General features: G+C 38.8%; 1 protein-coding gene across 2 annotated transcripts in view; it reads left to right on the top strand.

The window, feature by feature from the left end:
- Nucleotides 1-12,046, top strand: part of RAB10 (RAB10, member RAS oncogene family) — a 55,024-nt gene that overhangs the window by 22,368 nt on the left and 20,610 nt on the right. For both annotated transcript variants that reach the window (XM_039529214.1, XM_039529213.1), the window contains one exon: nucleotides 8,607-8,667. In XM_039529214.1, coding sequence (XP_039385148.1) covers nucleotides 8,607-8,667 — 61 coding nt within the window. The remainder of the gene's footprint in view (nucleotides 1-8,606; nucleotides 8,668-12,046) is intronic.

The raw sequence follows: 12,046 nt of genomic DNA, 5'->3' as shown, positions 1-12,046 counted from the left end.
AATTCGATTCTTGAGGTTCAGGTACATAGCAGAGATGAGCTTGTAGTTGCCAAAAGTCCTTTTAGAAATAGTCCATAGGTTATAGTCCAATGTCCATATTCAGGGTGACTCCAGTCAGTGATTGGAGATCTCAAACCTTGTGGCTTAGTTTCCCCCTCTTGAAACCCAAAGCAGATCTGAGATGAAGAAGGATCGTGTCCCAGGGTTTTTGTACATTTCAAAAACAATAAGAAAACAATAGGCTTAACTTTCCTTCTCCTAAACATCATGGCCATTAGCACAGGATAATTTATCCATTAAACAGTTCAGATACAGGTTACCACAACCTTCAACTCTTTCTGGCCTTGTCACCTTTCACTGAGATATTATATTGCACTCATAACGTCACACCGCCGTAAGCTGGCAATCCCTGATAAGCAAGGGGCATTTCCCAAAAGAAAAGCTCTATTTTTAGGAAGCTTACACTCTATGGAGGTTTTTCTCAAATTATTTTTCGTTGTGGATTCCTAGATATTCAGAAAACAACACTACAAGACTTCCTTCCCCTTTTCATTGACTAAAATTAGTAGCCCACTAAAGACTCCAGATTACTGAGACATTTTGATCATGGTGTGGTATTCCTATGTGCTCTGTAGTGTATAGGTGGCTTGAAAGGGAGGTAATGCATAAGACTTCTCCAGCAGGTTATCTATGCTATGAAAACGTTTGGGAAGCCTTGCCTTAAAATGTGAGGAAATGTCAACAAACTAGCATGCTAGCCCTTAGGGCACTACACACACATTGGCCTTCAACCACTAGTCATTCGTAAATTAAAGACCTGGATGAATCCCTTGGATCCCTATTTTCTCCCTAATTTCACATTTTGGGACAGGTTAAAGATGGTAACAAAACAGGTGACATCTGGTTGTTGGCATTTTTTTCTACTCTTTGAAGAGTTCTCAGCACAGATCAAACATTTAAATAAATCAGTTTGGAGTGCTGACAATGGAAATGCTGCCAGTTCTCGTGGTTTACGGCTGCACAGTTTACCTACTATGCTTCTCTAATGTTTGAGAGGAATGTTTGTTGAAGGAAGCAGTGTGATTTGGTAGGTGTTACTGTGCCTCTTAGACCCAGTGCTTCAGAATAAGGGCACTGACTTATTGGAGAGGCCATTGTTTGGATGAGATGTCAAAGAAGGTGCTGATAACATCTTGCTACTTATCCAATAAGACTGTCAGGAAGACCCAGCTACTCCACTATCTTTATAAATTTTTAATTGCAATGCTGTCTGTTCAAATTCACCTGTTGGCTTCAATTGCTTATACCTTTGTTAGCACACTTTCATCTATTGAGCTAAATACTTTAGGAAGATGTAGTAGCATTGGCCTTGGTTCCCACAAGTGAAACTGAAGCTCAGAGGCTTAAGGATATGCCTGAGTTAAGAGCTAGTCAGGTGGAGAGCTGAGGATTACCAAGACCATAGGACTCCCAGTCCAAGCCTATTCGCTAAGGTTACTGTGTAGACAAGGAGTGAATTTAAAATGCACTAGCTACTCTGCATTAAGGCCTTGGCTACACTTGCCAGTTACAGCGCAATAAAGCCTCCCACAGCGCTGTACCTCACTCCCCGTCCTTACTGGCAAAGCACGTACAGTGCTGTCTCCGCGGCTACAGCTGCTGGTACTCCACCTCCCCGAGAGGAATAACAGCTGTTGCGTATTGGCTGAGACACTGCTGCTCCAGTGCAAATGGGAAGTAAGGTTATTATGCACTGATTGACCTCCGGAAACTCCCCATAATCCTCTTAACTGAAGTGTCCTCTCTTGTTTTCTTGTGAACTTCGGAGGAGGAAGTGCCCTTTCAAAGCTCCGTTTTGGGGGCTGCTTATCAAAAAAACACAGCTACTGTTTGCTTTGAATGAGTGAGAGGCATATGGAGATATACCTATCTTTTTCTCAAAAAGCATTTTATCAAAAAAATTGGATTTAAATAAAAAAAATCAAATTTTGTTGAATTTTTTTAAAATAACTGATTTTTATCCACCCTGTAAGACACTATACTCTTATGCCAACAAGGTTTCCTTTGGATGTCAAGATTATAACCAAATTTGACGAGTCTCATTTTTAGATCCTAAATATATCATCCTTTGTGTTTGGGGGAGGGAATTGGGGAGAGACTGTTATAAGATACTTTTTTTTCTTCTTTTTAATGGGAATTCTCTTTCCTAATATGGAGATAGCTGAGTGTTCTCAATCAGTTTCCCAGGAGATCTGATATGTGGCTGAAGATTTTTGGCTTCCTCCTAATTATTCACCCAACACTCCCCAGCCAATGGAGCACAGTTGTCAGACATCATCCAGTAGCGCTCTAAGAGATGGGTGAGACTAGCACTTCTCATCTCCTTCATTCTGGGATTGACTGCACCTTATTCTGCTTGCAAGGAATTGAGTTGCTGAGGTGACTCACTTTAGGTTCTCATGGACCTTTGCAGCATATGGGAATAGCAGAATTCCACGTAACATCCAGGATTCTTGCCTCCTGCTTTTGGGAAGACACCCACTGTCTAGGATATCTGTAGTAGAACTTTTGCTTTGATGCTTCTTATCAACAGGGTTCCAGATCTTTTTGAGCTAAGAGGCACAAATACAATATAGCTTTACTAAAAGAGCAGATAATGGATCCCAAAGACTAACTGCTTACTATGTTTTTGGGTTCTGGTCTTGTATCAGGCTTTCAGTGGTTTAGAAGCTGTTCAGTCCTTATGCTTCTGGAAGTCAATTGTCAGTGTAGAATTCCATACAAAAAAACTACATGAAAATTATGAAGGTTTCAAAGCGAACCACTTTAATTTAAATATCAGAGGGGTAGCCGTGTTAGTCTGGATCTGTAAAAGCAGCAAAGAATCCTGTTAGTCTATAAGGTGCCACAGGATTCTTTGCCACTTTAATTTAGGAAAATAGCTAAATTAAGGTTCCATGGGCAGCTTATCTCTGCCTCTTGTGCAGTCAGTTTTAGATCTTGCAGAAAAGATCACGTTGGGTGGTGAAGGAGTTATGGGGCCACACATTAGTGAGGGTAACAAATATTGATTATCCAACCTGAATGAATGAATTGGAGGTTCTGTGGGAGAACAGCATGTGATGGACTGCATGTGATCAGTCAGTCTGTAGGACAGAATTAAGATAGCATGCTCTGCCTAAATATTGTCACTACTTCATTTTTAAATTGCTAAACTTTTTTTAACCTTAATGCTTTGTCTTGTATGATATGTGCTTAGAGTGGGTAAATGACGATATAACTTTAAAAAAGTAACTGAATTCAAACAGTATATGAAGATGTCCTATCCTGATTTAGTTGCTTTCAGTATTATACCTGCAGATACTTGTAGAATTTAAATAACAAACGCATTGCCTACAGTTCTGTCTAGCAGCTCTGTCAGAAAATCAGTGGCTTTCTGAGTGGTGGCCTTTCTTAGCACAAACTGATTTAGGTTGTAATTCTGTTTTAGTCATTTGCTCTTCTTCCGAGGTGAAATAAAGCAAAGTTAATGTCCTTTTTAACTACCCTTTTACAGCTTGATGAAGCTGCAGTTCAGAATCCTGGACTACCATGTTTAGATTGGGTTTTTTAGTTAAAAGTAAATGTTTAAAATATTCTGCATAAAATAAGGCACAAGATATTCTTGGAAAAGGCGTTCCCAAGTATGTAACAACTCGGTGACTAGCAGTGGAGTGCTTTTTGAGTGAGCTCACCCATGAGACCTTCCTTAAGCAGAATTCCTCTATCAGATGCAGCCTTTTCCAAAGGTAGCAGAATCTTCAAGGGGAAACTGGCATGCTGTTCTCCAGCCCCAGGCCAGTTTCACTGACTTCAGTTTACAACCAAAGGCCAATATATTCAGGTGAATTAAATCTCAAATAGGCCTTGTGACAGCATCCTGAGGCCCATGTAGCTTTCCCTAAACTGTGGAGTTGGTTCCCTTTAATCTGTGGCATTCTGATGCAGCACAGTCAGATGTAGTGGCAACTTCATCTAGATTTTTCTAGAAGTGTCTGAATTATGAAATTAACTATAAACATGGTGGTTGATTTGTCTGATATGCTCTCCACTTCCAATTTTATATGTCACAGAGATTGTATTGACAGAGCATAACTGCATCAGAAATCGTTGGATGGAAGGAAAAGCTGGGAGTTTTGGCAAATGGGTAGGAGATATTTAGCTTCTAGCATGGAGACACATGGAGGAATTTTGGGAGCACTAGTTAGCTGTTTCTGCTAAACTGATACACAGTAGAACTTTGAAACCTAAACCTAAATTAAATATCAGTTAAATAGATCCCACTGCCTCTCTGGTATGTCCATGGCTGTCAGGACTAAAACACTAAATTTGTTTTTTCTTCAGTTAGTGTAGATAGCTATGAAACAGACTTAAATTCAGCACATCTGTCCCAGTTTTCTGCATGTAAGTTGCCCTGGGTTGCTCTTTTAAACTGATTTTCACCCCGATTATGACTTTGCAGAAATCTGGAACCTAAAACCTATGGCAACTTTCATGAAACAGTCTGCCTCAGTCACTTATCCAGCAAATTGTTTGAAATTGCTAAAACTTGGGGAGAAGCTGTGGTTTTAAAAATTCTTTTGGGGGGGAGGGGGGATTGGTTATTTTTTAAAAGAAATCTATACATTACATTTCAGTTAAGCCAGTGTGCTTTCTATAAAGAGTCTAAAGCAAATGTGCAGGGGTTTAAATGGAATATAGTCACTACAACAGGTCCATTGAGGCATGTGTATACACTTGTACTCTCTTAACATACTAAAGACCTTCCAAAAAATACATGGGTAGCTGAAATCTGCCTCAGAAAGGCTTTTTACCTCTAAGATTTTTATGCTGCACATAGTCTCAGACAGCTATTTTTACATTCAAATGGTAACAAAGCCAAAACAAATGCTCACTTTGTCCTTTTCTTGTTAAACCTAATCTTTGAAGCTGTAATTGGTAGTTGAAAAATACTTCTGTTGCACTGTTAGCCCATGATTGCGAGTGGTTCAAGCTTCTTTCTAGTGTCTGAGAGGGGACTAAAACATTCAAAAGTGGGGAGAGGAAAGGGTCTCATGAGTGTGCTCTCACCAGACCCTACTATCTGGGTCTTGTACTGTGCCCTTTTATAAGTATCTGAGTTCCTGTTAAGGTGCTGTTCTCAGTAATATGGAAACTTCTCCACTACCAAAATTAGTTTGCTTCTCCTCCGCTTCGGAATGGTTTAGCCTTCCTCAGGGAGTCTGTGACTACTTGGCTTTTCCTAGAGGATCTGCTTCTGTAGACAATTCTGGTAGACTTTAAAATAAGTTACTGGACACGAAATAAATATTAGGACAAATGATAAAATTTGCAAGAGTCTAACTTTATCTTTGCAGTGAGAAAGCAGAACACTTAACATGCAGACATTGTGTAAGTATGAAGTACAGTATTCCATTTAACTCTAAGAGGCTGCATGCCTTCGTCTAGAAGCCTTGTCTCTTGTCAAATTCTCCTACAGTCTTCAGGTTGGGAAAACAGGTGACACTGAGTTGTTAGACAAATATGCAGTGTAACAAGATAGGTGGCCCTTTTTGCCTAAGTAATATCTTTTATCCACTAATGTGTAACACAGCACTCTGAATAACTCATTTCTGTATTCCTACCCAGAAACAAACCTAAAATCTATTCCTACTGTGATCTCAGTGGCTATGCAGTGAATATTGTGATATGGTCTTAAGTTACCAAAGTGTGGATTGTTCTCATATCCTTTAAACCCCACCCCCCGCAAGCATTTTCGGTTCTTTTGAAATGACTAATGCTCAAGATCAGTGTACTTTATCGCTTTTCTACTTAGCAAAGATGGTAAAATTTGAGCAGCCAGGTGAGGTTAATCTCAAAGCTGTATTCTTTTGGAACATGTTTCAGAGATATCAAATTCTAAAACTGACTATTTTTTGATGGTTCCTATGCGAAGTTGATAGGTTTTGATAGGCAGTTCTAACTTATAAGGAACCAACAACAAATGTGCTAGTTGCTTAACTGAGCAGATGGTGTATAATGGAGTGCATGTAACACGCACAGCATAGCTGCTGATCTTCTGGGACATTTTGATGATTTTTAGTAGTGTAAATTAACTTGTAATGCAGCACAGAACATGAGCATTCACGGAAAGCCAGGTACAAGGAGTGCTAAGATCCTCTTGTGGGGAATTGCAAGTGGAACTTCCAGTTTCTTGCTGTTTTGCTCATGAAGAACGATTGAATAAATTTATCAAAAAGTACTGCATGAGATGTCAGTGTCACAGTTCAAGTTTCTTAACACACACAGGTAGCATGCAATGTGTGGGTATTAATGCAAATTTGTAGTGAGAGACTATTGGAGCGAAAACTCACTTTGCGCATGAAGAAATTCTGGATTTGACTGCCCTACCATCCATAGGAGATGATCTAAAAATACTATTGATCCATGCCAGCTTGTGTCAACACTGACCATGATTCTGCTCATGTCCTCCAATACTGATGCTTAAGATAAAATCTGTTCCATCCTTAGAACAATAGGGAGTGAAAGATAATTTGTACCAGCTATTATATGCATTTCAGTGAAATACTTCTGCTCCTTCAACTGACAAGTTTCTTGTCAAGATGAGTTTAGATTTCAATAATTGTAAACTGAAATGTGGAAAAAACCCAATTGTTATGACCTGAATCTTGTATGACTTTTTTGGGTTGCAATTTAGTTTACAAATTTTTCTTTTGAACAAAATAGTCTTTTTGGAGGTTTTTTGGTTTTGTTTTTTTAAATCAACTGCCAAGATCAGTGTTAGAGGAATTGTCCTTCTGGAGACTTCCAGTGCATCTAGTCCGGGAGCTTTCCCAACCAGATTTCATGGATTTGAATGCACTTAGTTTCCCTCTTTTTTATTTTTATTTCACTTTTTTGCCCTCTATTCCTTATTTTAGTTGCAGGGAGAACCACAAGTATAAACCAAACCTAAACTTAAGCAGTCATGCGTTAGGCTTCCTGTGGCCAATTATTCTAGTGTGAGAACCTTCCACATCAAATCTACTAGCAGTGGAAAAGTCCCTAGTGGATTTTTGAAGTCTCTGGCTCTTCTCCCTTAAATGTCTGCCTTCATATGCAGACAGGCTGAACCTGATATCTCTGAAACACTCTGGGGAGTGTGTGATGTGGAGTTTTTTTTGTTAGCAACCTTGGAACTTTTTTTAGTACTCCAATTCAGTGTTTATGCTGAATAACTTTATTGGTCAGTATCGGCTTGGTCTGAATGCTTTCCTCTGGTGGAATATGAACATAATCACCAAGCAAGATTGAAGCCTTCAGTGTGACTAGGTTTCTCTGCCAAACATGTCAGAATTACACTTGGTTTCAAAGCTAAGTACTCATGCCTTTGCCATAACTTAATCTCTGAATCAGTTTTTAGTTCTAGTTGCTGTTTTAACAAAAACAAAACAACCCCCCCCCCCAAACCTCTTCCCACTTTACTGCTGAAGATGACTTGTGGTGGTCCTAACAGAAGTGTTTTACCCAAGGCTCCATTAAATCAGTGTCCAGTTTCAAAAGCCATTCCAGAGGAGATCACTTGTATTGGAGTGTGACTAGTTGAAAGTCAGCAGTATATGCATGTCATAAAACGAATAACTGAAGTGGAATGTGTATAAAATGACTTTGTGATATACCTTGGGTTTTGCAATAACAAATATCCAGTGCTACATAATAACTTGTATCAAAAGTTAAATCATCCATATTTCTAATACTAGTCAGTGCCCAGAGACTACAGTGGAGAATTCTGTAAGTTAAAGAAACAGTGAAAGCAGTAGTCCAGACAAGACCATACTTTTTAGGCTAACCTTGTAACAAATGTGAAGGCCTTATAATTGTAAAAAGTGGGTTACTTTGAATATGACTAGCAAAGAAAAATAAGTTTGTCCTTATTCTGTAGCTTTGATATTTTATGTAATATCTCTTGGTTTTAAAGTTTCTGATCTGTTTTACTTTAGAAACTCAGGTTCTGACTAGGTTAGATATTATGCTGCAGAGCTAGTGAAATGGTGATCTCACAAGAGCCAAGAGTGAAAGTGTGCAGTTGACTAAAATTCGCTTCATTGTTGTTCAATAGCTGTTTAACACCTGCATGACTTGAATTATTAGCCTTTTGAATAAAGGAAGTCTTTGTTTAATGCAGTACTTCTTGGCTATTTCAGTTAAGGTGTTAAAACTCCAAGATCCCAAGACCTCCCAGAAGTTCTCCAGCAAAATCAGAACAATATTTCTAATATGAAAACTTGGTCTGCCTTCAAAACTTTTAAAATCCTTTGCTAATCACCTTCAAGCAGCTTTTTAAAATTGATATAGCTAGACCACTCTCTCTGGGGTCTTGTATGCCAAGAAAGCTCCCACCAGTGCAGCTACTAGTCAAGCTGTACTGGTGGATCTCAAGTGTAGAAAAGGTTCCACTGTCCTCATCTTCCCTGCCTTGTTAGTTAAACCTGCTCCTTCTGCCTAGAACAGTGTCTGACAAGTCTGTCCAAATGTGGAACTTTTTTTTTAAAGAAGTATTTCTAAAGCTTTTTTCCTTCGTTTCGTAGGGATAGACTTCAAGATCAAAACAGTTGAATTACAAGGAAAGAAGATCAAGCTTCAGATATGGTAAGTAACATCCTAGAACTTGTACTGCCAACATAATTACGATATGGTTCCTAAGAGAGTTTAGCTGAGCTAAACTACATAATGGTTTCTAGTCCTATCAAGATGGATTGCCTTATGTGAATATCCATATGCATTGTTGCTTAACTTTCTTTTTCAGAAAGTAGGAGGAGAACATTAAAATCAGTAGAGATTTCCGTCTAGGTACTTTGCCTATCTCAAGTATAATGTCATGAATGCATTGTGTGTTTCTGATACAGTGATGAAGGTTCATCAATAGGTTTATGGAATTTTCGTAAAGGTTATGACAGCAGTTAGAAACAAGAAAAATTAAGTGATTAAAACTTTGCAGGGGTTAGAAGCACAGTACTAATTCATATTACTTTTCTCTTCTCTGAATGTTTGAAAACTGGGACCGCTGATAGTCCATGGTTTTGTGGGAGGTGTTTAAAACTGATTCTTCAACAATGAACTGTATTAGTTTATAGTATGCGGAATTGGCTTGTATTTTATAACTTAAATTTGTGTAGATCAAATAAGGCCATGACTGGGGACACACTAAATCAGTAATTCTGGTAATACCTGCAGACTTCTGCATCACCAAGAATTTGTAAGATGTCTGTATAATTTTTCTGTTTGGCCTCCTACACAATATCTTACCATAATAAGACATGTAAAGCATAAATACTTAATTGGCTGGTGAGCTTTTTAATACAAACTCCCATGTAAAGAAAACTATATTTAAAACAAAAAAAACACACTTCCTCAGGAAGCGGCTTTTCCCGTCCACTCTGACCCTAACTGATGGTTCTTTCATATGTAGTAGCTTTCCTAAAAAAAAAAATAGGATGGGATAAAGATGATATAGTTTATTTGGGTACTGACAGTCTAGGGGCAGCCTTCTCTGGTCAGTTTGCTTGGGCTCCCTTTTCTCAGCCAGGTGCACTCTCTGCTCCTTTGGTTGTCTAACTTCCGATTAATCTGCCCACTTCCCTGCTTTGCAGTACAGGCTAAAGAAGAATTTGGTGATTCTGCAGAGCAGGGTAATGGCCTTTTACTTTCATATTCCTGTTTTAATGTTCCCATCCATGCCTGTATTGCTCCTACGGCAAAGGACTTTGTCAGCAAGAGCATAAACATATGAAACTGATGCAGCCCTAACCAACTCCAGGCTGTGTCAAAAGGGATGCACCGTTCAGGATTAATGCATGTAAGATGGGTGAGGAGAGGGAGGGAGCCTAAAACTTCACTTCCACTTGTTGCTTTAGCAGAGGCATTTTAGTTCGTTCCTGAATTTTTGTCTGTGTACCATTATTTTAGAGTGAATCTTGTTTCCTTTTCACGGCTGCTGTCTTCTGCTTCTGTGTAAGCTGTAACAGAATTTGCACCAGAATATGGAGTGTACATTTTTCTTTGCATTTTCTGGGACAAAGTGAAAACAGTTATTTACCTTATAGGGTTGCTTATAAAGATTGAAGTTGGCACACAACACTTTTCAGGTTCAAGGTATTACCATGCTGCTTGTGTTCTAGCCAGAGGGAAGTGTCTATGTTGGGAAGAATTTATAGAAATTCAGTCAATTTAATATTTATTGCACCACATGTAAACCCAATAAACCAATGACCCTGCTAATTAACATGCTTTGTATCTTGAACGTTATCACCTCTTTGTACACACCATGTCTTCAGCATTTTGCCTAAAAAATGTCCTTTATCTTCTAGGAATACCTCTGAACATATCCAGAATAACAGGGTCAGTAGCAATAAGCAACAGTTGTTACAAAGAACAGATTATACCAGGCAAAGTTGATTGCCTTTTTAGATAGAAATACAAAGCTAGTGGATGAAGAAACACTAATCCCTGTTGAATCACTTGAGCATCTCTGTAGTCAAAAGTAAATCTAAATGAACAGTTTCAGTGAGGGCATTATCACTTGGATTGGAAGGAGTTGGAGAACAAGCTAACAATAAAAGGAATATTGTGAAGGGGAAGGTGTCTAACAAGGTTCAATTTGTAAAGCTGCCCACTAGAGCAGAATCTAATGAACGCAAAGGGTAAAAACGGGACTTTAAGTTTGCAGATAATAAAATAGGGAAGAGTTGTGAATTGAAGTATCAAGGTGACTTAAAGAGATTAAAAACTATGGACAGAAAATGGAATGCAACTTGGAAGAATGCCAGATAATACGTCATGGGGAAATTCAAGACACTCACTGAAGAGAGAGAAGATTATGAAACAGTAATGCTGAAAGAGACATAGGAATGTTGGCCTGCAAACTAGACATGGGTTTTCAATATTGTAATGCAATAAAGGCAAAACTTTTTAGGAGTAACAAAAAATAAGGTCCTTAAGGAGAAGAATTGTGGATGCTGGCCATGACTACAGCCTGGGGATCTTTGGATCTAAAATCATGAGCTTTTGTTACCTCAGCTAAAGAAGTAGGTTCTAAAAGCTGTTGTAGATTCAACCCTCTTGACAATGAAGAGCCTCTAGAAAGGGACAGCTACACTTTAAAAATAGAATGAGGGGCTATAACAAAGTCATGGGATGACTTCTTAAAGATTCAGGATGTCTTTGGGAAAAAAACTTTTAGCAGATACGAGGTGAAAGAATGTGGAGTAATATTTGCAGAGGTGGAAAGCCTAGTTCTACAGAAATCTAAAACAAGACAGGACAAAACTCCAAGCAGTCTGATTTAGTGGCTTAGATTGCTGTGCTGGGATTTGGAAGAGCTGGAGTCTATTTCCAGTTCTGGCCCTGACTGGTGTGTAACTTTGAGCATGTCATTTGAACTCTACCAATTTCCCCTACCGCTCATTTTGTCTTGTCTACTTAGTCCCTGCCTTGAGGAATTTAGCCTCAGTATTTTTACAGCACCTAGTACAATGAGACTTCATTTTCTAGATCTAACAATACAAATATACAAAATAGTTCTTCTCTGAAAGGCTTATGGACTAGATCAGGGGTAGGCAACCTATGGCATGGGTGCCGAAGGCGGCACGCAAGTTAATTTTCAGTGGCACTCACGCTGTCAGGGTCCTGGCCACCAGTCCAGGGGGCTCTGCATTTTAATTTAATTTTAAATGAAGCTTCTTAAATATTTTAAAAACCTTATTTACTTACAACAATAGTGTAGTTATATTAATAGACTTCTAGAAAGAGACCTTCTAAAAACATTAAAATGTACCAGCATGCGAAACCTTAAATTAGATTGAATAAATGAAGACTCAACACACCACTTCTGAAAGGTTGTTGACCCCTGGACTAGATAATATCTTGGTAGCTGAAGGTGGTTAGGGGAATGAGGAGAACCTGTTGGGGTGGTGGTGGGGAGACTTATCTGTAGTAGGTGGGGGAGGCTGTTAACTTCTTGCTTGGTCTC

The sequence above is a fragment of the Mauremys reevesii genome, linkage group 3 (assembly GCF_016161935.1).
Source record: "Mauremys reevesii isolate NIE-2019 linkage group 3, ASM1616193v1, whole genome shotgun sequence".
Taxonomy (NCBI): Eukaryota; Metazoa; Chordata; order Testudines; family Geoemydidae; genus Mauremys; species Mauremys reevesii.
The sequence above is the reverse complement of the archived record's forward strand: the minus strand, read 5'-3'. Positions and strand labels throughout refer to the sequence as shown.